Consider the following 22,490-nt stretch of genomic DNA (forward strand, 5'->3'; position numbering starts at 1 on the left):
TTTTACCTATATAAACACATATATGCCTATACGTATAAATACAATACCATATATAATTTACACAAATACAAGTAAAACTTTAACATACCTATCATTCTAAATATAGGCCTATTTACCATTAGAAAATTGATAGTTTCGGTCCGGGATGCTGATTGGTCAACAGCAGTGCTTTATTCATGATAAAGCACAGCTCTGACCACTTCAATGAACTTTTATTATCTATTGCTTAAATATTTACCTACAGGGAAAAATATATTTTTACATATTTAGTTATTTTACAAATAGTTTTAATTAGTGTACAAACACATTTTAATATATGTATCTTTTATATACAAATATTAACCATAAAAATAAAAAATTGCATAAGCTTTAACAAAGAGAAAATCACTGAGCCAGCAGATGGCATAGCTCGCCTGCTATGACGCAACACGCGCTCACACGTCTGACTCCACCAGCTCCTTATTCATCGATCCACCCGTGAACCATTATGTGCCCATGACACACAAACACACACAGCTACCTGAAGACAGAAAAGACAATAATATTATCCTTCACCGTGTCATTTCGTGCCGTTATGTCTGAGACGCGCTGCCTCCTCTCGCCATGCCAGATCTTTCGGGGTGCCTGCTTCTCGCCGCGGTGCTGATTTTCTTCGAGGATGGGTGCGTGAGGAGAGCGGAGGGTGGGATGCTCTCCCACGGCCTCGCCTCGCTGTCGTCGGAGGACAATGCCAACGACACACAGACGTCCCCGCTCAAGGGACAGAAGGATGCGACGGTTCCTCCATCAGGTATCGGTCACAGCATCACTACGTTTCATTTTCAGCGTCATCTGCATCCCAAGTAATCAGCACCACCATCCAGCTCTGCAATTAAATGGGCCGTGCTTATAAATAATAGAAAGGTTTTCATGAATGGGTACATAACAACAAAGGACTGTTCTGTGATTGTTGTTTTATAACGTAGGTATACAGCATTTATTTGATGTATCCATTATTTGCAACCATCTTGAGCTCTTATGCAATGCATTCCTATTTGAATTCTCCCATATTTGATTATGATTATTCAGACTAGCCATGTTCACACTGTGCATTACATCATTACTTAAAGGTGAATAGTGATATGGTTGAGCAACATCCTTGTCTTGGCTGTACTGAGAGAGAATTACATAAATATTCCGGGATCAATACAGGTTAAGCACAATTAACAGCATTTGTAGCATAATTTTGATTACCACAAAAATGTATTTCCACTAGCTCTATTTTTCTTTTAAAAAACAACAATTGAAGAACTTACAATGGAAGTGAATGGGGACAATTGTTGGAGGGTTTAAAAGCAGAAATGTGAAGCTTATATAAAAGCACTTGCATTCGTTTTTCTGTTAAGACTCATGTATTAATTTAACTGTAAAATTGTTTAAATCGAAATTTACAGGGTTTATGGCATTCTCATCATTTATGGCTATATTTTTGAAACCGTATTTTAATGTTTATGAATTGGCCCCATTCACTTCCATTGTAAGTCTCTCACTGTGACCCAGATTTTTGCTTTTTTATAATTTTGATTTAGTTGAAATAATTTTTTTGTGTTAATCAACATTATGCCTCAAATGTTGTCGATTGAGTTTAACTTGTATTGAACCCAGAATATTCCTTTAAAGTAAGATTATTTTACTCCCAGAATTATCCAAGACATTTACGTGCCATTATACAAAATAAAGAAAAACGTGATTCCAGTCTGTTTAAGAAGGTAAAATAAAATTTGCTCTGTTTTATCCTGTACTCAGAACCATCATTTCAACATCACCAGATTCTGAATCAAACCACTGTGTTAAATATTGTATTATTTACAGATATTATGGATCAGGTATCACACAAATAGTACACCTTAATCGATAGATGCTACTGTATTTTCACTGTGTAAAAAGACTTGCTATTTGCACTCTAGTGCAAATTGTGGCAGATACCCTTACAGGGGTGTAAGAGTATCTGCCACAATTTGCAGTTTAAATATTAACATACAGTATAGTGCCATTACTACAGCATTTTTATTGTTTATTTGGAGTCCTACGGACACCATACACCAACCCCTAGCCCTACCTTACAAAATGAACCATGGCTTTACTACAGTAACCATAGTATCACCATTGTATTTTTCTAATAAAATCATAGTAACAACTTAATTATTCATGGTTAATATTAACTACTATCAACAACATGTTACTGTAGTAACACCATGGTTAGTACATCAGAACTATGTAGTTTCCACCAAAACACATGGTTACTACAATATTACTACAGTAAAACCATGGTTGATTTTTTTCTGGATCAAATCCTTCCCTCAACTCCCCGACCTTCACTGTGACCAAATCACTATTCAAAAATTCAAATATGTCCACTTTCATTTGATCAGCAGTTAACCATATATAAATCTGTCATGTCTTTCTAGAGTTTGGTCTGAGCATTGGTGGGCGGAGTTAGTGTAAATAGCCTCTGCCAACAAGATGGGCTATTTGCATGTGTAAATAGACACTCTGTAAATTTACCATGTCACACAGTGCCGATTTTAAGTACCAGTGTAAAAGCCATTTAAAAAAAATAAAAAAGTGGGTTAGTTTAAAAGTTATAGGGTAAACTATACACTTAAAAATATTCCTGATCCATGAGGTCATTGCATGCAATGTGTAAAGTTTAATTTTGAGGTAATTTCCCAGGAAGGCGCTGATCATGCTGCTGATTAATGTGCTAGCTACACCTGTTCCACTCAGATTACACTCCCTACTTAATACTTGTGTGCCTTCACTGTCTTCAATAGATTATTGTTTGTGCTGTCATGAGGCTAACCTTGCTCTCTTTGTCTAGTTGGTACTGTCTCGTGTATCTGTTGGTTACCTGTCTCTGCCCGCTTGTCGGGAAGTGTGGTTACCTTCCAGTTTGCTGTACACCTGTCCTTACTGCCCACGAATCGCCAGTGGAGGATTCCTCGTCTCTGCCCATGTATTGGGAATATGACTGCCCTCCTTCTTATGGTCTTTGTTGTCTGCACCACACCACGCTTCAATGGACACTTCCTACAGATCTACTCCTGACTTCCACAATGCTTACACCTGTCTACGAACAGACTCCTCCTTTGCCCACTGCGCGGACTCTACGCGCCCACAGATGCCTTCTTTATCTCCTGCCACTGCAGCCACTGCTGGGATTCTAATACTTCACCAGCTCAGTTTATGCTGACATATGTTGCTAATAAATCCTTTGAACTGTTATCTGCTATTGGGTCTCTGTCTCACTCTTGCTCTGACAGAATAATCTAGCCAAACATGGACCCAGCAGAGGAATCTACTCTTCACTCTGCCCTCTCGCAGAAAGGAGTTCTGCTAGGGCGTCAACAAGACCAAATATCTGCTTCTAATCGTGCATTGCAGATGATTACATCGCTGCTTGCTGAAATCACTGTGGTGGTCCAACAACTCCACCCTTCTCCCAATCCCAGTCCCTCTCCAGAGAGACACCCATCGGCCTCGACGGTTCATCATGCCCCTTGGCACCCAGAAGCTCACATCCTCCCTCCAGCTCTGTTCTCAGGTGAGGCGAGTTCCGTTAGCACCTTTCTGTCTAAGTGTTCACTGTTCTTCTCCCTACAGCCCTCTACGTTTGCTACAGAGAAGCAGTGATGCCTAGTTAAGGGACTATGCTTTTCTTGTGCTTGGCAGTGCTATTTCTCTTCTGCCTGCCCTTTTAAGACAATGCTCGTCAGTTGGGAGGGGGTTACTGGCGAGCGCAACACTGTTGAACAAAGCTCCTGGACTTTGTACACTTCTCCTGGCCCAGCTGCAGTATGGCTCTGACAATCACAAGGTCTCGGCTCTGGTGGATTCCGGAGCCCAAGGGAACTTCATTGTCATCAACTTGTCTTCCAAATGGTGGCTTCCCAGGATCCAGTTGAACGAACCCATCACCACCCACACCCTCAGTGGCATGCCCCTGTCAGTCATCACCCAGCCTACCAAGCCAGTTATCTTAGTTTCTGGTAATTATTCAGAACAACTGTCCTTTTATCTTATCTGATCCCCATTAACCCTGGTAGTGTTGGGGCATCCATGGTTGGTAACATACAACCCACACATTGATTGAAAGACTAACACTCTTCTTGCTTGGAGCGCTTATTGTTCTTCACACTGTCTTAATTCTGCTGTCTTCCCTGTCCAGTGTTGTGTTTGGTTGCAGGATGAACTGATGGATTTGTCCAGAGTGCCGTTGACATACCATGACTTGAGGGTGGTGTTCAGCCGGTCCCGTGCCGCGACCCTCCCTCCCCATCGCCCATACGACTGTGCCATTAATGTGCTTCCTGGCACCTCTCCTCCTCGGGGATGGCTGTATTCGCTCTCGGCTTCCGAGAGGGAGGCCATGAATAGGTACATCAATGATTCTCTAGCAGCCAGTCTCATCCACCCTTCCTCATCACCGGCAGGGGCGGGGTTCTTCTTCGTTGAGAAGCTGGATGGCTCGCTTAGACCCTGCATAGATTATGCATCTGGGGCTGAATGACATCACTGTAAATATCAGTATCCTTTGCCATTGATGTCCTCAGCCTTCAAACTCTTGCAGGGGATATCCATCTTTATGAAGTTGGATATACACAATGCATATCACCTGGTCCAAAAGAGTGTAAAACGGACTTTAACACTCATAGGGGGCACTTAGAATATTTGGTTACGAATGCCGTTCGGATTGGTCAATGCCCCTGCTGTCTTCCAGGGGCTCATTAATGACATGCTAAGAGACATGGCTGATCATTTTGTGTTTGTTTATCTTGACGATATTCTGATTTTCTCCCAGAATTTCAAGGACCATGAACAGTGTGTCAGATAGGTGCTTCAGCGACTGCTAGAGAATCGGCTGTTGGTCCGTTCCTGGGGTTCATCGTTTTGTCCAAGGCAGTGTGTATGGACCCTGCTAAAGTCAAAGCCATCTCCAATTGGCCAACTAACATACTGTTCCACACCTGTTCCACTCTGATTGTACTCCCTGCTTAATCCTTAATCCTAGATTATTGTTTGTTCTGTCAAGCGGCTAACCTTTCCCTCTTTGTCTAGTTAGTGCTGTCTTGTGTATCTGTTGGTTGCCTGTCTCTGCCCACGTCTTGGGAAGTGTGGTTACCTTCTAGTCTGCTGTATGCCTGTCCTCACTGCCCACAAATCACCAGTGGAGGATTCTTTGTCTCTGCCCGCGTGTCGGGAATATGACTGCCCTCTTTGTCCAGGCTTTGTTCTCGGCACCGCACCATGCTTCAGTGGACACTTCATATGGATCTGCTCCTGACTTCCACAACACATACACCTGTCTATGAACACACTCCTCCTTTGCCCATTGCACGGCCACTGCGCACACACAGACTTGTTCTTCATTTCCTGCTACTGCAGCCGCTGCTGAGATTCTAATACTTTGCAAGCACAGTTTATGTTAACATTTGTTGCTTATAAATCCTTTGAACTGTTCTTCTGCTATTGGGTCTCTGTCTCACTCTCGCTCTGACAGGTATTTGAGGTAAATGGCCCCTTAAAAACATTGTTTTTCTTAAGTGGGGTGAATAGATTTGTGAATCTGAAATTGACTGATTCAAGCACACTGGAGATTAATTTGTTTATAGAATACTTGAGATGTTATAAAATGCCAAATGTAATGGAAATTAACAGAAAATGATTAACCCTTTTCTGAAGTGGTTATTTTTTATCTTAATGTGTTACTCAAAAAAAAGCATTTTTCAGTCTCATAAGTATTTGCCTAAATTGCCAAATTTTGCCCTATAACTACTGTCCCTATATTTACACTAGATCAGTTTAAACTCCCTGGGGGCATACCCCAAATGTGCCTCGCCACCTTTAAAAAAAAGAAAGTTATTTTTAAAAATCAAAACAGCCTTCCATTTTATTTCTTTTCACACAAATTGTGTTGCTCCATCAATTTTCAATACAAATAAATTGTTTTTCTCTTGATATATTTTGTGACAAGAAAGAAAAACTAATTTTCCTTTAATGTGTGCCTTTAGCCCCGAATTACCCAAATGTTTATAATCCCTAATATAATGTGACCTTTAATATGGCACAAAGCATTTAAATGTTATTAAGCAAGTAACATGGCCGCCTTTTACCAGTGCTTACAAATGTGCTTGCTGTTATGAGCTGAATAGTCTGGTTCTCAATGTCTGCCATTGCTGCATCCTTGTCATATAGTAAACATCTAAAAAGACATTTTACAAACAATAGGGAATTCACTCATTCCTTTTTCAGTATTCAAAGATATTTCAAAGGGGCATTTCAAGTGTTTTCATGGTCTCAACAGCATTCCAAAGTGAAGTGCTCATCAGACATTTGGCACTTTGATCTATTTTTAATTCACTCTGATTGAGCAGATGGTTATTTCTATTTCAACGCTTGGCAATTGCCACAAGATTTTACTGTCAACAACTTGTTTTCCCAGGCATTCACATCAAACCATTATCAGTGGTGCATGAGATCATTAAATGAGTGATTTAAATTATCTGTTTATGCATTCAGACTGTTCATCTAAATGACCTCAGTTATGATCTTTCACAAAGTGGGTTAGCCTTAAACTTCTTTTAATTTGTTGAATCTGAATGATATACTAATATCTGAATCATATAACTGGAGCTTCAAATAAAATGTATGCACCATATACATTTTTATGCAATGATATTTTTCTAAAGTAATATGGAACCGTATCTTGGTCTCTAGAGTCACTCCTGAGTCTGAAGGTTTGGGTGAAGGATGCATCCACCCAGAGGTTCCTGAAAGGAGCTCTGGTGGGTGTATTTGTAAACGGATCTCACATTCACTCCAGCCAGACTCTGGAAAACGGAGATGTCACTGTCACTGTCCCGTACCACCTTGGCATGACCCTCACTTTGGTGGCCAGCATGGAGGGTTATGTACTCACCCAGTTGCCTTGGAAAACCACTAAGATGCCCAGTGAGTTAATCTTTCAAATGCAGTGTGTATTATTTTATTAGGTTATTCAGGTTATGCAATTTTGCTATGCACAGACAATATCATGTTACTTTTTTTGAAATTCAAATGAAACTTTTGCCATAAGAATGTATGTTTGATCCTCTTCAAATACTCTTCTTCCCTGTTGTAGCAAGATATGTTCTGTAGTTGATATATGCCTCAGTAATATGGATTTAACAATTCAAAAATAAACAGGGAGAGAAAAACAGCGAGGCAGCAATCTGTGAACCACAGTGATGTCAATATAGCAAATTCTCTCATCATTTACTCACTTTCATACCACTCCAGATGTGTATGACTGACTTTTCTTCTACCGAACACAAAAAAATATTTTGGTGACCGGACTCTTGAAGCTCCAAAAATCACATAAATTGAGCATAAAAGTAATCCATGCGACTCCAGTGGTTTAATATGTCTTCTGAAGTGATGCAATTACTTTGGGTAAGAAAAAGATTAATATTTAAATCCTTTATGATTAGAAATCCCCACTTTCACTTTCAGAAGATTGTGAAAGTGAATGTGGAGATTTATTGTAAATAGGACGAAAAGTTAAATCTGTTTTTTACCCACACCTATTATATTGCTTCAGATGACATATATTAAACCTCTGCAGTCAAATTGATTACTTTTATGCTGCCTTTATGTGATTTTTAGAGCTTTAAAGGTCTGGTCACCATTCACTTGCATTGTATGAACCTACAGAGCTTAAATATTCTTCCAAAAATCTTAGTTTGTGTTCTGCAGAAGAAAGAAAGTCATACACATCTGGAATGGCATGAGGGTGAGTAAATGATGAGAGAATTTCCATTTTTGGTTGAACTATTCCTTTTAACACCCAGCTTGAGCCCTAACCAACATAAATTACCTCTAAATATTTGGAGAAATTAAACTATAACCTTTATAATGAGAGGCAATTTGTTGCTAATTTGAGCTTTGAGTGTTTTCATGTTGTTTTCTAGTTTTTTCCGTCATTACGATGTCTCTGCATCCTCAAACACAAGGGAACATCTGGCTCTTTGAGGATACTGTGCTGATAACGCGAAAAACATCTGGTATGTCAGTTAAAATAGAACACATTTGTAATCTTAGCTATTATTTTATCCTACTAACTGTTTTTACTATTTTGAAATTGAAAGAGTTTAACAAAGTGAAATAAAAATTACCTTCAAAACATGAATGTAATTTAAATATATAGCACTTAAGCACAGATCAGGATTGAAGATCAAACCTTTTTCTTTTGTTTGATATTTAGTGCATATAGCTTAACTGTTCTACGTGACATAATGCAATTCTGTTGTATTTCTGCTGTGTGATTTTCTGTATTTATTTTCACATGTATTACAGATATTGCGTTTCAACCAAGTGTCCAGTTTTCCAAAAGCCTCCTCAAACTGTCTGAGAACACCACCATCTCAATGCTGTCAGCATATCTGACAGCTCCAGCCCTGCCTACAGAAAAAGCCAATTTCTTTACTCTAAGCCTGAGCGGTAAAGGAGGTAAGTTGACAAATTCATAAGAATGAATTGCATTACATTTGTTGTACCTAACCCTGTGGTGCAAGATAATCTAACAGTAAGTCTTGTCATTTCATAGTACATTTCTTGAGTAAATGCTGACACTATACCTTTCATTCAGATGTTAATTATCTGTAAAAGGGAATGGAGTGTGTAGCAAGTATTTCTGTCTAATTGATTTTTTCTAAAGCATTACTTTACCAAGCTTCCGGATATCCTCTATATCAGAATTGTTGGAGAAGTAATTTGGCTTGTAATAAGCATTACATTATTGATGTAATAAAATGTTCATAATGTAATGATTTTTTCAAAACGTAATAAAATCTTGAGCTCATAATGTAATAACAGTTTTTACATTATGAGAAATGTATTACATCATGAACTCACCAATTTTAAAATGTAATAATTGTATCATATTGTAATAATTTCCAAACAAAACAATAGGATCCTTTTTAAAGCATAAATAAAATTGGTATTCCTTTACAGTACATTTTAAAAAATCTAAATCTAGTCTTAAACTACCCATGAAATGCACCAATTTAAATATTCATGCATTTATTATATTTGTTATTATTATTACTGTAAATAACTTCTAATATACACCGATTAACCACAACATTACCTGCCAAAAAATGTGTAGGTCCCCCACGTGCCACCAAAACAGCAGCAACTTAAAATACTATTCTTCTCACCACAATTGTACAGAGCAGTTACTGTAGACTTTGTCAGTTTGAACCAGTCAAACAGGAGATTACCCCATGTGACTCTACCCGCCCTAGCAACCAGGCTAATTTGGTTGCTTAGGAGACCTGGCTGGAGTCACTCAGCACACCCTGGATTCAAACTCGCGACTCTAGGGGTGGTAGTCAGAGTCAATTAATTAATTAATTAAAATATTATAGAATGTTGCATGGTGTGCAGTTTATTTCAACCAGTGGATGTCCTTTATGGTAAACCATCCAAAGAACACGAGCATTCACACCTCCCACTAAATATATACTGTAAATGATTATCAATCTACAATGATTAGAAACGTAATAATTACACAATTAGAAAGCGGAAATGTTACTTTTTTTTTAAATTTGGTTTATAAAACTTAAAATGTATTTCTGGGTCAAAGCGACTCAACATGACGGAGTAGGTCATAATCACAAAATTATGCTCATAACTTTGCGTTTAGAGAAAATGATTATATTGTAAAGAAAAATCACTTATACATTGCTATTACATTATGAACTGATTACATTATAAGTTGCTACAGTGTGTTCATAATGTAATACATTTCTGATACAATAACCTATTACATTATGCGAAAACATTATTACACAATGAGTTCAATATTTTATTACATTTTGAGAAAATGTTATTATATCAGTAATGAAAAACTTATAATTATATTATGTGAATTTATTACATTATACTTTATTACATTGAGTTGCTACAGAGTGTATAGAAGGGCATCTTTAGTCAATAAGGCTACAAGAATTGTTATTGATTTAGCTAATGCTATGGTTTACAACATGCTATTGATTTGGCAATATCAGGCCGCTTGGTCACCCAGACTTAAATAAGGTCTAATGTGATGCCACATTGCAGACGTAATATTGATTCTTTAAACAACACGGCCACAAAATATCTTTTTACAATACATTTATTTAGAAGATTCTAAACTAAATCTCTGTTGTTTTTGTTTTTTGTATCCCCTCTACAGGTTACAGGAATGTCAAGTTGAGCCCCTTGGTTATGATCACTGCCCAACTAGTGTCTAATGGATATGAGGTTGACATCAGAGGACCCATTCAGCTCACAGTACCACTTCCTTACCACACCTACCTACGGCCCTCGAACTCACTTCCTGCGTGGACCTTCAACATGACCACAGGTAAAGTCTTAGCATTGAAAGACAGCAAGCTTGCAAATTCTAAAGCTGTGTTTCAACTCTTTCACTGCAACATAATCACACAGGAAATCAACATGTACAGTAGCCTTCAAATGTTCATGTACCCTGAAATCAATCCCAATTCTACAATATTACTGACAAGCGTAAGCAAAAAAATAGATGGCATCATGAGGAAGGAAAATTATGTGGATATATTGAAGCAACATCTCAAGACATCAGCCAGGAAGTTAAAGCTCATTCACAAATGGGTCTTCCAAATGGACAATGACCCAAACATATCTTCATAGTTGTGGAAAGATTACTTAAGGACAACAAAGTCAAGGTATTGGAGTAGCCATCACAAAGCCCTGACCTCAATTTGATTTGTGGACAGAACTGAAAAAGCATGTGCGAATAGGCCTACAAACCCGACTCCGCTACAGCAGCTGTCTGGAGGAATGTGGCAAAATTCCAGCAACTTATTGTGAGAAGCTTGTGGAACGCTACCCAAAAAGTTTGACCCAAGTTAAACAATTTAAAGGCAATGATATCAAATAATAACAAAGTGTATGTAAACTTCTGACCAGTGGGGATTTCTTTAAGTCTGCAAGGGAAGCTCAGCTTCCCCTATAATGTCAAAAAAATAATGGTCAAATATGTACTATTGTGTAAACAATTTATTGACTGAAAATGCGTTAGAACACGTTCATCTCGAAGACGAGTTCGTTCAGAATCAGCTACATTACATATAGCAGGTCGGCTGACTCGATTTACTTCTCATACATTCCCGTAGCGTCAGTGCATTTCCCTGTTGAAGCCGAGCATTTCCCTGCTATGAACAGTTTTTTTCAGTGCTCCGAAAATAGACGGTCATTGGATAAATGCTGCGATTATGTCCCGCCCACGGACGCTCAGCGTCTCTGGGGGTGAATGAGGAGTGGGCTGGCCCGGATTCCGGGCTTCCGCGTGATGATTGGAGGATCTGTCGAAAGACTGCATCTCCTTTTGATTGACAGCGAATCTGTACTATATGAAGTCACTGAAGCTATTTCGCGCTCAGTCCCATCGCGGATTTCTCAAGTGTAGTCGAATGACAAACTGCTGCAACCTATTTCTTTATATTTGTTTGGCGAAATTGCTAGTCAATTTGCATAATACATTTCACACAATTATACACCACATTCCTTGTTTCAGTTTTACCAAGTTTAATATATTTTGTTTTAGAGCGTTCGTTCGTTCGTTCGTTCGTTCATTCATTCATACAGTAGGCTAGGCTAGCGTCGTACGGGTGAAACTGCGCACGATGGCAGACGGTGCTAATATTGTCGACCTGATTTTGGCGAAGCCATTTGAAAGTCTTCCTTACGAGGAAAAAATTAGAATTAAACAGCAGGGCAGATCAACACCTAAGATTGATTTAGTGCAAAAAATAGGGTAAATAAGTTTATAATGTAGGCCGAAAATGAGCTTCCCCTCTTTGAAAGACCAGCAGCCGCCACTGCTTCTGACCCACTGGGAATGTGATGAAAGAAATAAAAGCTGAAATAAATAATTCTCTCTACTATTATTCTGACATTTCACATTCTTAAAATATAGTGATCCTAACTGACCTAAGATAGGGAATGTTTTCTACAATTAAATGACAGGAATTGTGAAAAACGGAGTTTAAATGTATTTGGCTAAGGTTTATGCAAACTTCTGACTTCAACTTTATATATATATATATATATATATATAAGCAATATCACACGAGCAAGAGTGATGTATGGCCCTACATCAGCACTGCTGTGATTCAGCCGCAGGCCATTGGTAGAGAGATGGAGCGGGTGCGATCACCTGTTGATGATGCTGTAGTCTGTTAGTCAGCTTTCTGAAGATAATGTCATTTTGGTGACATTCATCCTATTTTCTCAGTGGAAAATAGTCCTCCAAGTGGGGGTATTCCTCTTAATTTCACATGTTGAATGTGGAAACTCCAGTAAGAGGTAAGCGCCTTGAGTTTGTGTAATTAATCAGTCTGTTGTGTCTCTGCTGTGATTAGACTTAATGCTGAATTTGTTAGTATAAGCCGTTTAAAGTTATTTCCTAGCTTTAGTAGTGTAGTAGTAATACCAGCGATCACGGAGTGACTCACTTCACATCACCAACTGGTTCGTATTACACACAAAAATGGTCTTTTGAATAAATAATGTCACAAAATTAAATGTAAAGAAACAGATAGCGCTTAACACATCAGCAATGCTCTTACACAAGTTTAGAATGGCACAAACACAGGCAGAGTGATACACACAGTGAAGCCATCGGTACTCATGGAACATCTCTCATCCAATCAGATTCGAGGACCGATATTCTGACAATCTGTTCTACCTGCTCAGGATGTGCTACAAGCAGTGATATGTAAAGTTAAAACATTGGTAGCACATGCCGGGAGACACGCGAGAACCTGTCAGTATGTACTACAACATCATGAAATGTGTTAACCTAGGTTGCACATCTTGTCAGGCAGATAATACCTATCAGGGTGTTCTACCAGCATAAGTATCATGTAGTGTGATATGGCGTGAGGATATACTAAGCCCTAAACCTACCCCCAACGCTAAAAGTATGCAAATATAGTGTTGGTCCTGATAGGTAGCATATATTTTCAGGACACCAGAACTACCTGTTTTGTGTGTGTGTGTGTGTGTGTGTGTGTGTGTGTGTGTGTGTGTGTGTGTGTATATATACATATACACACACCAATGAGCCAAAACATTATGACCCCCTGGCTATTATGCTGTTATCCTCCATTTGCCGGCAAAATAGCGCAGACCCGCCGAGGCATGGAACTCTACAAGATCCCTGAAGGTGTAGTGTGGCATCTGACACCGCTCAGATTGAGATCTGGGGAATTTGGAGGCCAGGGTAACACCCTGAACTCTTCATAATTTTCATTAAACCATTCCTGAACAATGTGTGCAGTGTGGCGTTCACAGCCATCCACATAATGTAAAAGAAAACGGGACTCATTGGACCAGGCATCATTCCACTGCTCCAAGGTGTGGTTCTGATGCTCGCGTGCCCATTGTAGACGCTTTCAATGGTGGAAAGGGGTCATAATTGGCACTCTGATCAGTCTGTGGCTTCGCAGCCCCATATGCAGCAGAGTGCGAAGCACTGTGTGTTGTGACACATTCCTCCCATAACCATCATTTTCAATTTCTGTGCCACAGTAGACCTTCTGTCGGTTCAGACCAGACGGGATAGCATTCATTGCCCTTGCGCATCGATGAGTCTTGGGCACCCAACACCCTGTCACCTGTTTGTGGTTTGTCCCTCCTTAGACCTCTGTTTGTTGGTACTGCTGACCGGGAGCACCCTACAAGCCTTGCCTTTTCAGAGAGTTGCTCTGACCCAGTTGTCTGGCCATTACAATTTGGCCCATTTCAAAGTCGCTCAGGTCTTTACTCCTGCGCAGAGGCGGCGGCAGCCGATTTTGCCGGGGCTTCAGCCCCGAATGTTTTGAGTGTAGCCCCGAATGTATTTTGAAAAGCTGACTGACAAATATGAAACCGGACAATAGCCTATGTAAACCTCCGAAATCATAAGCTGCCTTATTTCATTGTGCTTTGGCTTTGCACATACTGCATACAGCCTGTAAAAATAGACATAGGCATAATCTAGCCTATAGAATAAGTTCCTTTGCTGTCGGTAGCCTATGGGCGACTCCGTTTCTTCCTCTCTGTTGAATATGCAGCAGGTAGGGAGGAGCTGACATCAACTTACTTTACTTAGTGGCGAGTTAACAGCAGTTAGCAGGAAAGACAGCAAAAATGAAGCAAATGAGGCTTCTAAAATTTCCGAAAGAAGTCAGTGGGTAAGAATTCGCATTTGTTTTTGTCCTTAAAGTTTAAAGATCATCATCTGGCTGGCTTTTACCCACAGTAGGCTAAACCTCAAGACGTCTGCTACTGAATGATGTCACATGTTGTAACCTCTAGCCTCGCGGTTAGTGCATCTGCTTCTCACGCTGGAGACAGCGCTTTGAGTCCAGTTTGGAGCGTAATTTTCTTTTTTATCAGGTGTTATTTTCTCTAAGGATAACCAATGAGCATTAGCATAAAATGTATGTGTGACTTGTTTTGTGATATTAGTTTGTTGTAAATATACACTTTAAGGGTAGCAAAGATGTGCCAGAATCAGGCATGGAAACTGGTAACAATTAATCAGTCACTTTACTTTAGAGAAAGTTAAAAGTGAAACATTTCTTATCCCAATGATCCTAATGAAAGGATTTTGACAGATGAACATGGAGAATTATATACAATTCGATACCATGGTGTGTCAATGAACTTAGACTAAAGTCATTCATGTATTGCTTTAACTTAGGATCTTATACATCATTTTGACTATTTATGTAAAAAAAAAAAAAATTATTTATATAAAACATTTTTTTACTTCACTTTACTCACTATAATATAACTCTTTTGTGATGACTTTATTGTAATGTACATGAAAATTCAAGAATCATGATAGATCTTTGGGCAATCCCACTGATCTGCTCTTCCCAATACATTTCCTTCAATGGTATTGGTCCACACTTTGACATATGTAGCACTTGATGAATTAGTTGTTTGAAGCTGATTTGCAATAAGTTATGTGCAGTATCTGTTCTTTTGCATCACAGATGATTCAGGGAGGAGAGAGGATGTTGAGGATAGTACTAGAGTGGAAGATTTAGGAACTGTAGAAACAGGCCCAGCAAGAGCAAAACTCAAATAATACCCTCTCACCAGCTTTGAACTACAGAGAAGTGGTTGCTAGTGTGAAAATAAAATTGTCTGGGCTAAGCCTCGGATGTCCTTCAATGCTGGAAACGCCTCTGCTCCTGCCCATTTCTCCTGCATTCGACTACGAGAACTGAATGTTCGCTTACCATCTAATCTACCCAGACCTTGATATGTGGCCTTGTTAGGAGATTTACAACTTTATTCACTTCACCTGTGAATGGTCATAATGTTTTGGCTCATCAATGTCATACAGTCCTAATAAAGTGCCCTGCATGTTCGTCTTCTGTTGTAGGCCGTCTGGCTCAAGGTTGTGTTGTACATTCTGAGACGCTATTCTGCTCACTATAATGGTACATATTGATTATCTGATTTACCGTAGCCTTTCTATCAGCTCGAACCAATATGGCCATTCTCTCTTGACCTTTCTTAACACAGCATTTCCGTACACAGAACTGCCACTCACTGGATGTTTTTTGTTCTTGGCACCAGTCTGAGTAAACTCTAGAGACTGTTGTGTGTGTTAATCCCAGGAGATCAGCAGTTACAAAAATACTCAAACCAGCCCGTCTGTCACCAACAATCATGCCACATTATAAATTAATGAGATAAAAATTTTACCCCCATTCTGATGGTTGATGTGAACATTAATTGAAGCTCCTGACCCATATCTGCTTGATTTTATGCACTGCTGGCCCACACAATTGGTTGATTAGATAATCGCACGAATAATGCGTTATACCATGCCATGTCGGATGAATGTAACAACAATTTTATGACTTGTAAATGTTGTTCACATCACTTGAAATACAAGTAGGGAACTTCGAATTATATGAAAGCTCAGATTTCTGTGAAGTCCTTGAAAATAAAAAATGGATGCTGGAAAATGTACTTGCTGTGTAAGTCCATGATTTTCATTCAGTGATGTCTGTATGAATCCTGGGAAAATTAGTGCCACTGTGATTACTAGCAGCAGCTGTTTACCACTGTAAACAGGCACCGCTGCATGTTAACAACCCCATCTATGTTTTATTTATGGTTGTGTCCCTGTCTTTTTACTGCCAAAATGCAATGCACACTGAACGACACTTGCATCTGTCTGCTGTGTGGGCTTTGCGAGGAATGTAAAAAATATGAGCTGCTCACCGAAGGCGATTTCAGTAACAATGATAAATGCATTATACTACACTGCCTGGCCAAATAATTTGCAGTTTGGATTTACATAAGCAGTTCCTTAACAGCCTATGATTGGATCATTATTGCAGTGGTTAATATGTTTCAGCTGGCAACAGTTCTTTTAACATTAAGTGATGCAGTGTGTGGCTTCTCATTTCTTAAACATGTTAGAAGACATGTCCCGTGGTCGTGGAAAAGATGTTACTGTGTTTCAGAAGGGGCAAATTACTGGCCTGCATCAAGGAAAGAAAACTACTAAGGAGATTGCTGAAATCACTGGAAATGGGTTAAGAACGTTTCCAATACATTATTAAAACCTGGAAGGATAGTTGTGAACCGTCAGCTTTGCAGAAGAATTGTGGTTGGAAAAAAGATCTTGAATGATCGCGATCGGAGATCACTAAAATGCTTCAAGTCACATCATACAAAATTGACAGTTGAACTCACGGCTATGTTTAATAGTGAAAGAGAGCATTTCCACATACACAATGCAACGAGAACTTACAGGATTGGTACTAAACAGCTGTGTGGCCAAAATATTGCCACTTGTTAGTGAGGCTAATCGGAAAAAACAACTTCGATTTACTAGGGAGCATAAACATTGGACTGTGGAACAATGGAAAAGGTAATGTGGCCTGATGAGTCCAGATTTACCCTATTCCAAAGCGATGGGTGCATCAGGGAAAGAAGGGAAGTGCATGGAGCAATGCACCCGTCATGCATAGTGCCCACTGTACAAGCCTCTGGAGGCAGTGCTATGATCTGGGCTTGCTTCAACTGGTCAGGTCTAGGCTCAGCAATGTTATGCAGCAATAAAATGAAGTCAGCTGACTACCTGAATGTACTGAATGACCCGGTTATCCAATCAATGGATTTTTTCTTCTTTGACGGCACAGGCATATTCCAGGATGACAATGCCAAGATTCATCGGGCTCAAATTGTGAAACAGTGGTATAAGGAGAATGAGGAATCATTTTCACACATTAATTGGCAACCACATAGTCCTGACCTTAACCCCATTGAAAGTCTTTGGGATGTGCTGAAGAAGACTTTATGGACTGGTTTGTCTCTCACATCATCATAACAAGATCTCGTCCAAAAATGAATGCAACACTGGACGGAAATAAATGTTGTGACGTTGCATAATGTTGTTGAAACAATGCCATGACAAATGCATGCTGTAATAAAAGCTAAAGGCGATTCAACAAAATATTTGAGTATGTGACTTTTTATTTTTTGGCCAGTGAGTTCTGCTCCTCGAATGTGATTGGATGAGAGACAGTCCAAGAGTGTCAATATACAGTCCAACAGCCCTGGGACACTTTATTGTTTGTTTTGAGTCGCTTGTGTTCGTGACTTTCCAAACCTAGAAAGAAGTACAGAGAGCTAGATATGGGGATTTTGACTCAGACCTGTGACATTACATACTTACACAAGTAGGTGGCGATAAAAAAGCCTCTTTTGCGTGTGATAGCAGTCTGCACGCGCCTGCAAATGAAACCCGAACCCTATCCGTACCAGAGACTGTGTGGCCCAACCCTACCCAGCCCAAACGGTACTGTCAGATTTAAGCCTGAACTCAACCTGAAATCGCCTACTCTCTTTATCATTTATTTTCCTAGCAAGTATTGTTGCAATAGGCTGTAATTTATGTAAGCATCATAGGCAACATTCGTAACCGTATTCTTCCAGTAAAAATATACAGTTTTAACAAGGCACAGCAGCCCCTTATCACACTAGAGCAGAAGGGGAAAAAAACATTGGCTTACCGTTTAACAAGCGCTAAACCTTGCTTGGTGCTGCACAATTTGGAATAATGTGAAACAATGTATATAGTTACATAAAGTCATCTTTGCAGCCTGAACATGTTCAGAACATTGAATCTTTGTGACACCTCCACTAAAAACAAGCTAGACACAGCACAATTAATAAAACAGAACACAGGTTTCTCAACATTAATTTTAGCATTTTTAAAACTAAGTTCATTTCAACTTGACACGGTGTCTACAAATGTGCTGGACCTCTGTGAGACACTAAAGAAACAGAGAGACACAGTGCAACATTCAAATACATCTGTCCAGCATGTTTTAACATAGAAAAACAATAAAAAAAAAACTCTGAGCAAATGCATACAAAAACATGTTCGGTGTGAATGGCCACTAACTCGCATGTGGGCGAAACAAGGTTGGTAGGCCTGTTTATTTTTTTTCATTATTTACAAACCCAAACCCCACCAGAAACTGAAATCATACTTGAAAAATGGACCCGAACCTGGCCCGAAACTCTGTGGTTTCTCGGATCCTGTTGGGCTGGGTTGGATTGCAGAGCTCTAATGTGTTATACATTAGTTTTTGAATCACTGGACTCAATGGAAGTGAACAAAAACTTTGTTCACTTACAATGTTTTTTTTAAAAACACTGATTCTTTCGCACACGAAATACCACTACAGAGCATCTGCATTGTCTTTTACTGGGCGGGTTTCATGAAAGTAAAAATAGATGCTGATATACGGAACAGCGCTCTTGCTTGTGTGATATTTCTTAAATAGTCAAATTTTACCACATCAGTAGAGGTTCACTTCTGCAGGTTGCTCCAGATTGCTGCCCAACCAGATTACAAACCATAATAAAGTCCATATGAACCATACACCAAACAACCGTTTCAAGTGAACCCCCTGTGGGGTGTGCTGGTGCCCACCCAAATTTAGAAAACAGCTTTCACACCAATTAAACAAACTCATGTCATTTTTGAATCCATACCAAATGTTCTAGTTTGAAGTCACTTTGGATAATACACTATTTGCTGAATGACAAATTAGTTGATTAATTCGTTTCTGCAATTCTTATGCATAATTTCGAGATTTATGCTTTTATATAAGTTTATCAGGGTAAAGAGTCTTTAAATTTAACACGGTGTCCAAAAAAAATCCATAAATAAGTTATTTTACTACAGGCACCTGGGTGAATAAAGGTGTAGGCACAGTTCGGATGGACAAAAATGGCCTGGTCTGGACTTACATAGCACCTCATCTTGGCAACTGGATTGCTGCCCCATCACCATCCTCAGGTAAGAGTCGGGGAAATGTAGCGTTTGTAATTAAAATAAGTACAGTAAAAACTCTGCAATTACTGTTTAAACTAAGCATCAGAATGCATTTCATTTTAATTTATGGTGTCTATGGTGAAATCCAAATGGGTGTCTTTTTCTTCTATTAATTTGCAGCCCTGTAACCAGATTTCTGTTTGTGTAAATCTAGGTTATATGGGACATGCAAGCTCAATGGATTTCATTTCCTACCACACATACCTTCTTGTGGGTATCTTGGGAGGAACTTTTGTGATAGTCATTGGATTTTTATCTGTGATTGTATTACACTGCAGGTAAGACTTCATTTAACCATGCAAACATCATTGTATCAGTATCTTATAAATATTAACTGAGTTACACAATTGCATGACTAATCTCAATTGAACAAATATGTTTGTTTCATGGTAGCCAGAGAATCAAAGTTGTTCTCTGATTCATCTCACTCTTTAATTTCATGGGGCAGTTAAAAATCCCCAGTGATCATCAAAGTATGTAGCAATCCTTAAAATTGTCATTTGACAGATATTTAAACCATGAGGCTGGAAGAAGGCGATGGAATTCCACCAGGCTCACAGTACTTAAGAAAGACCAGACCACCTCAACCAACTCCGATGAGGCTCAAGAAATTTTCTTTCGTAATGGTGACCGGTCTTACTCACTGGCTGCAAGAGGCCATGAATCATCAGACTCCCCACGACACCAAGCAAGCTACAACATTTATGTGGAAAATGTTGGTCGGCCAGTAGGCAATCTGTATGAGAACATTGGAGCTGTGGGATTAGAAAGCCTTAGAACCCCAGTGACAAATCTCTATGTTAATAGTAATGAAGTGGCAAAGCTTCGAGAGAAACTGGAACAGAATTCCTCACGTCAGGACGTTACAGAGAATGTAATTTTCAAAGATAAGCTGTTCCATATCTATAACCAGCCAGTGGCTATTGTACAGGCCCCAGAGCTCTTTAATTCCCAGGGACAGCCTGATGCTTCTGGAAGCAGATCTGCCACTTTCCCACGGAATGGCATGGAGCATGGAGCTCAGACAGAGCAGAACTTAAAAGACAGTTTCACACAGACGCTTCCTAAAGTCCCCCAGCAAGACAGCGATGAGCAGCAGGTTCTGGAAGGAGCGCAGGCAGCAGCCATTAACCCAGGCCTATGGGGCCGCTACAGTCATCTCCTGGAATCCGTGTCTGTCCCGGGAACTTTGAATGAAGCAGCTGGAATGGGGCCTTTTCGAGGGGAACTCCAGGGAATATCGGAGCAAACATTGTTGGACCTTTCCAAAGGCAAGCCCTCTATTCACCCAGCCCGGGCCTGGTTTGTATCTCTAGATGGTAAACCTGTGGGCCAAGTTCGTCACTCTGTGATCGAGCTTCAGGGCAGACATCGTCCAGGCAGCAGCAATGACACAAGCTTGGATTCTGGAGTGGACATGAACGAGCTGCAGCAGCCTCCACGGAAAAGTGAGCAGCCCTCGAGTGCTAGCATGGCTAAAATAAGTGGACATCAGGAGCAGGACTTGAGCAGCAGTGAAATTGGGAGTCCTGAGGATGTGTCCCGGAGGAATACCCTGGAGGGCAGCAGTGCAGCCATTCCCAACATCCCAGAGGACAGGGATGCAGGAGACACCTCTAGTGAATCCAAATCTACCCCTCCGCCAAGGAGGCTGCGGAAGGTTCGAGACAAGAAGCCAGAAAAGAAGACATCTCGACATATGAGGGACGAGGGACCACAACTGAAACACTAGCTGAATAACCTGGTGTAACTGTAGCTTTTGGTGTCTGAAAATTGGTTTTAAACAAATTGCCTTATTATATAAACACCAGGAAGAATGGTTAAATTAAAAATGCCTGCCGTAGCTCCAAGTTAACTCTAAGTTGGCTGTATCCAGCATTTTTGCTGTTCAATTGAACACAATTTCACAACCATACTATACAATGTGTTTTTACAAACTACTTTGAAAGAACATATTTGTTTACCTTCAGAAGTACATTGTAAAAGTATGTATACAAGTACATATTTTTAAACATCTGTTGCCCCATGAGCACAATGCTTGTACCCACTATACTACTCCAGTGCTCGTGATGAGTCTGCATTTTAAACAGCAGTTTAAATGTGATTAGTTTGGATCGCTTGACTTGTTGGAAATCAGTTTCTGTTCTTCTGCTCAGATCTTCATGTATTCAATGTAATACACAAGGAACTGCCACAGAGTGCCATGAATATAATATGATAATAGAATAAAATTGTGAAAAACTGAGCACTGTCATCATAAAACAAACCTAAGCACTCTATATGCTCCAATGCACCAGTGTTACATAGACACAGTGTTTTCTGGGTTTTTGGAGGGCCTTTCAGGTCATATGCTTTTTTTGATGCACTGTGCTAATTTAATATATTATTATTATTAGTCATGTTTGCATGCCTTCCATTGTGATACTTTTACCATTCAATGTTTTCATGTGTCAGAATGCAGTACCTATAAACATTGAAGATATGTCTCAGGTTATGCCTTGTATTACAAGGCCATGAACCTAGCATATGTGCACATGTGTTTTGTGTGAAATATTTCTTCACAAATTTACAACAAATCATTATAAACTCATGTACTGAATGTGTTGGATCTTTTGTAGCTTTGTTATTTTTTGACCATTTATTGTAATTGACTATGTATAATTGAGAGCTACAATGAGATGCTAGTTTGTTGTCAGGCAGCAAATTAAAATAAATAGAATTTAGGAGGAGAAACTGAGTTTCACATTTTAAAATTATGGATGACTGATAGAGATTATTTGTGTCAAAGTTTTTAAAACAATTTGTTATATTGTAGCAATTATTATTTAATTATTTGTAATATGTTTAATGACTTCAACACAATAGTTTAAATGGCTCATGAGCCGTTTCATGAATGCTTTACAATACAGCTTGTAATCTGCATATTTGTGCACATTTAATAAAGGTACTAACCCAAAAATACTGAGTTTTATTTACCCAAAACTGTTCAGAACATAATAAACTTGATAAAACAAAAATCAAT

At 39.4% G+C, this 22,490-nt stretch overlaps 1 protein-coding gene across 1 annotated transcript; it reads left to right on the forward strand.

The window, feature by feature from the left end:
- The first annotated feature begins 463 nt into the window (after window positions 1-463).
- On the forward strand, window positions 464-22,419 carry LOC127646891 (protein FAM171B-like). The gene is made up of 8 exons (XM_052130837.1): window positions 464-790; window positions 6,757-6,990; window positions 7,989-8,081; window positions 8,374-8,526; window positions 10,256-10,426; window positions 19,319-19,432; window positions 19,623-19,746; window positions 19,976-22,419. Exons 1-8 carry the CDS (start codon window positions 604-606, stop codon window positions 21,198-21,200), a joined length of 2,301 nt encoding a protein of 766 aa, XP_051986797.1. The 5' UTR covers window positions 464-603; the 3' UTR covers window positions 21,201-22,419.
- Window positions 22,420-22,490: the final 71 nt, after the last annotated feature.

This window comes from Xyrauchen texanus, chromosome 7 (assembly GCF_025860055.1).
Source record: "Xyrauchen texanus isolate HMW12.3.18 chromosome 7, RBS_HiC_50CHRs, whole genome shotgun sequence".
NCBI classification, from domain to species: Eukaryota; Metazoa; Chordata; class Actinopteri; order Cypriniformes; family Catostomidae; genus Xyrauchen; species Xyrauchen texanus.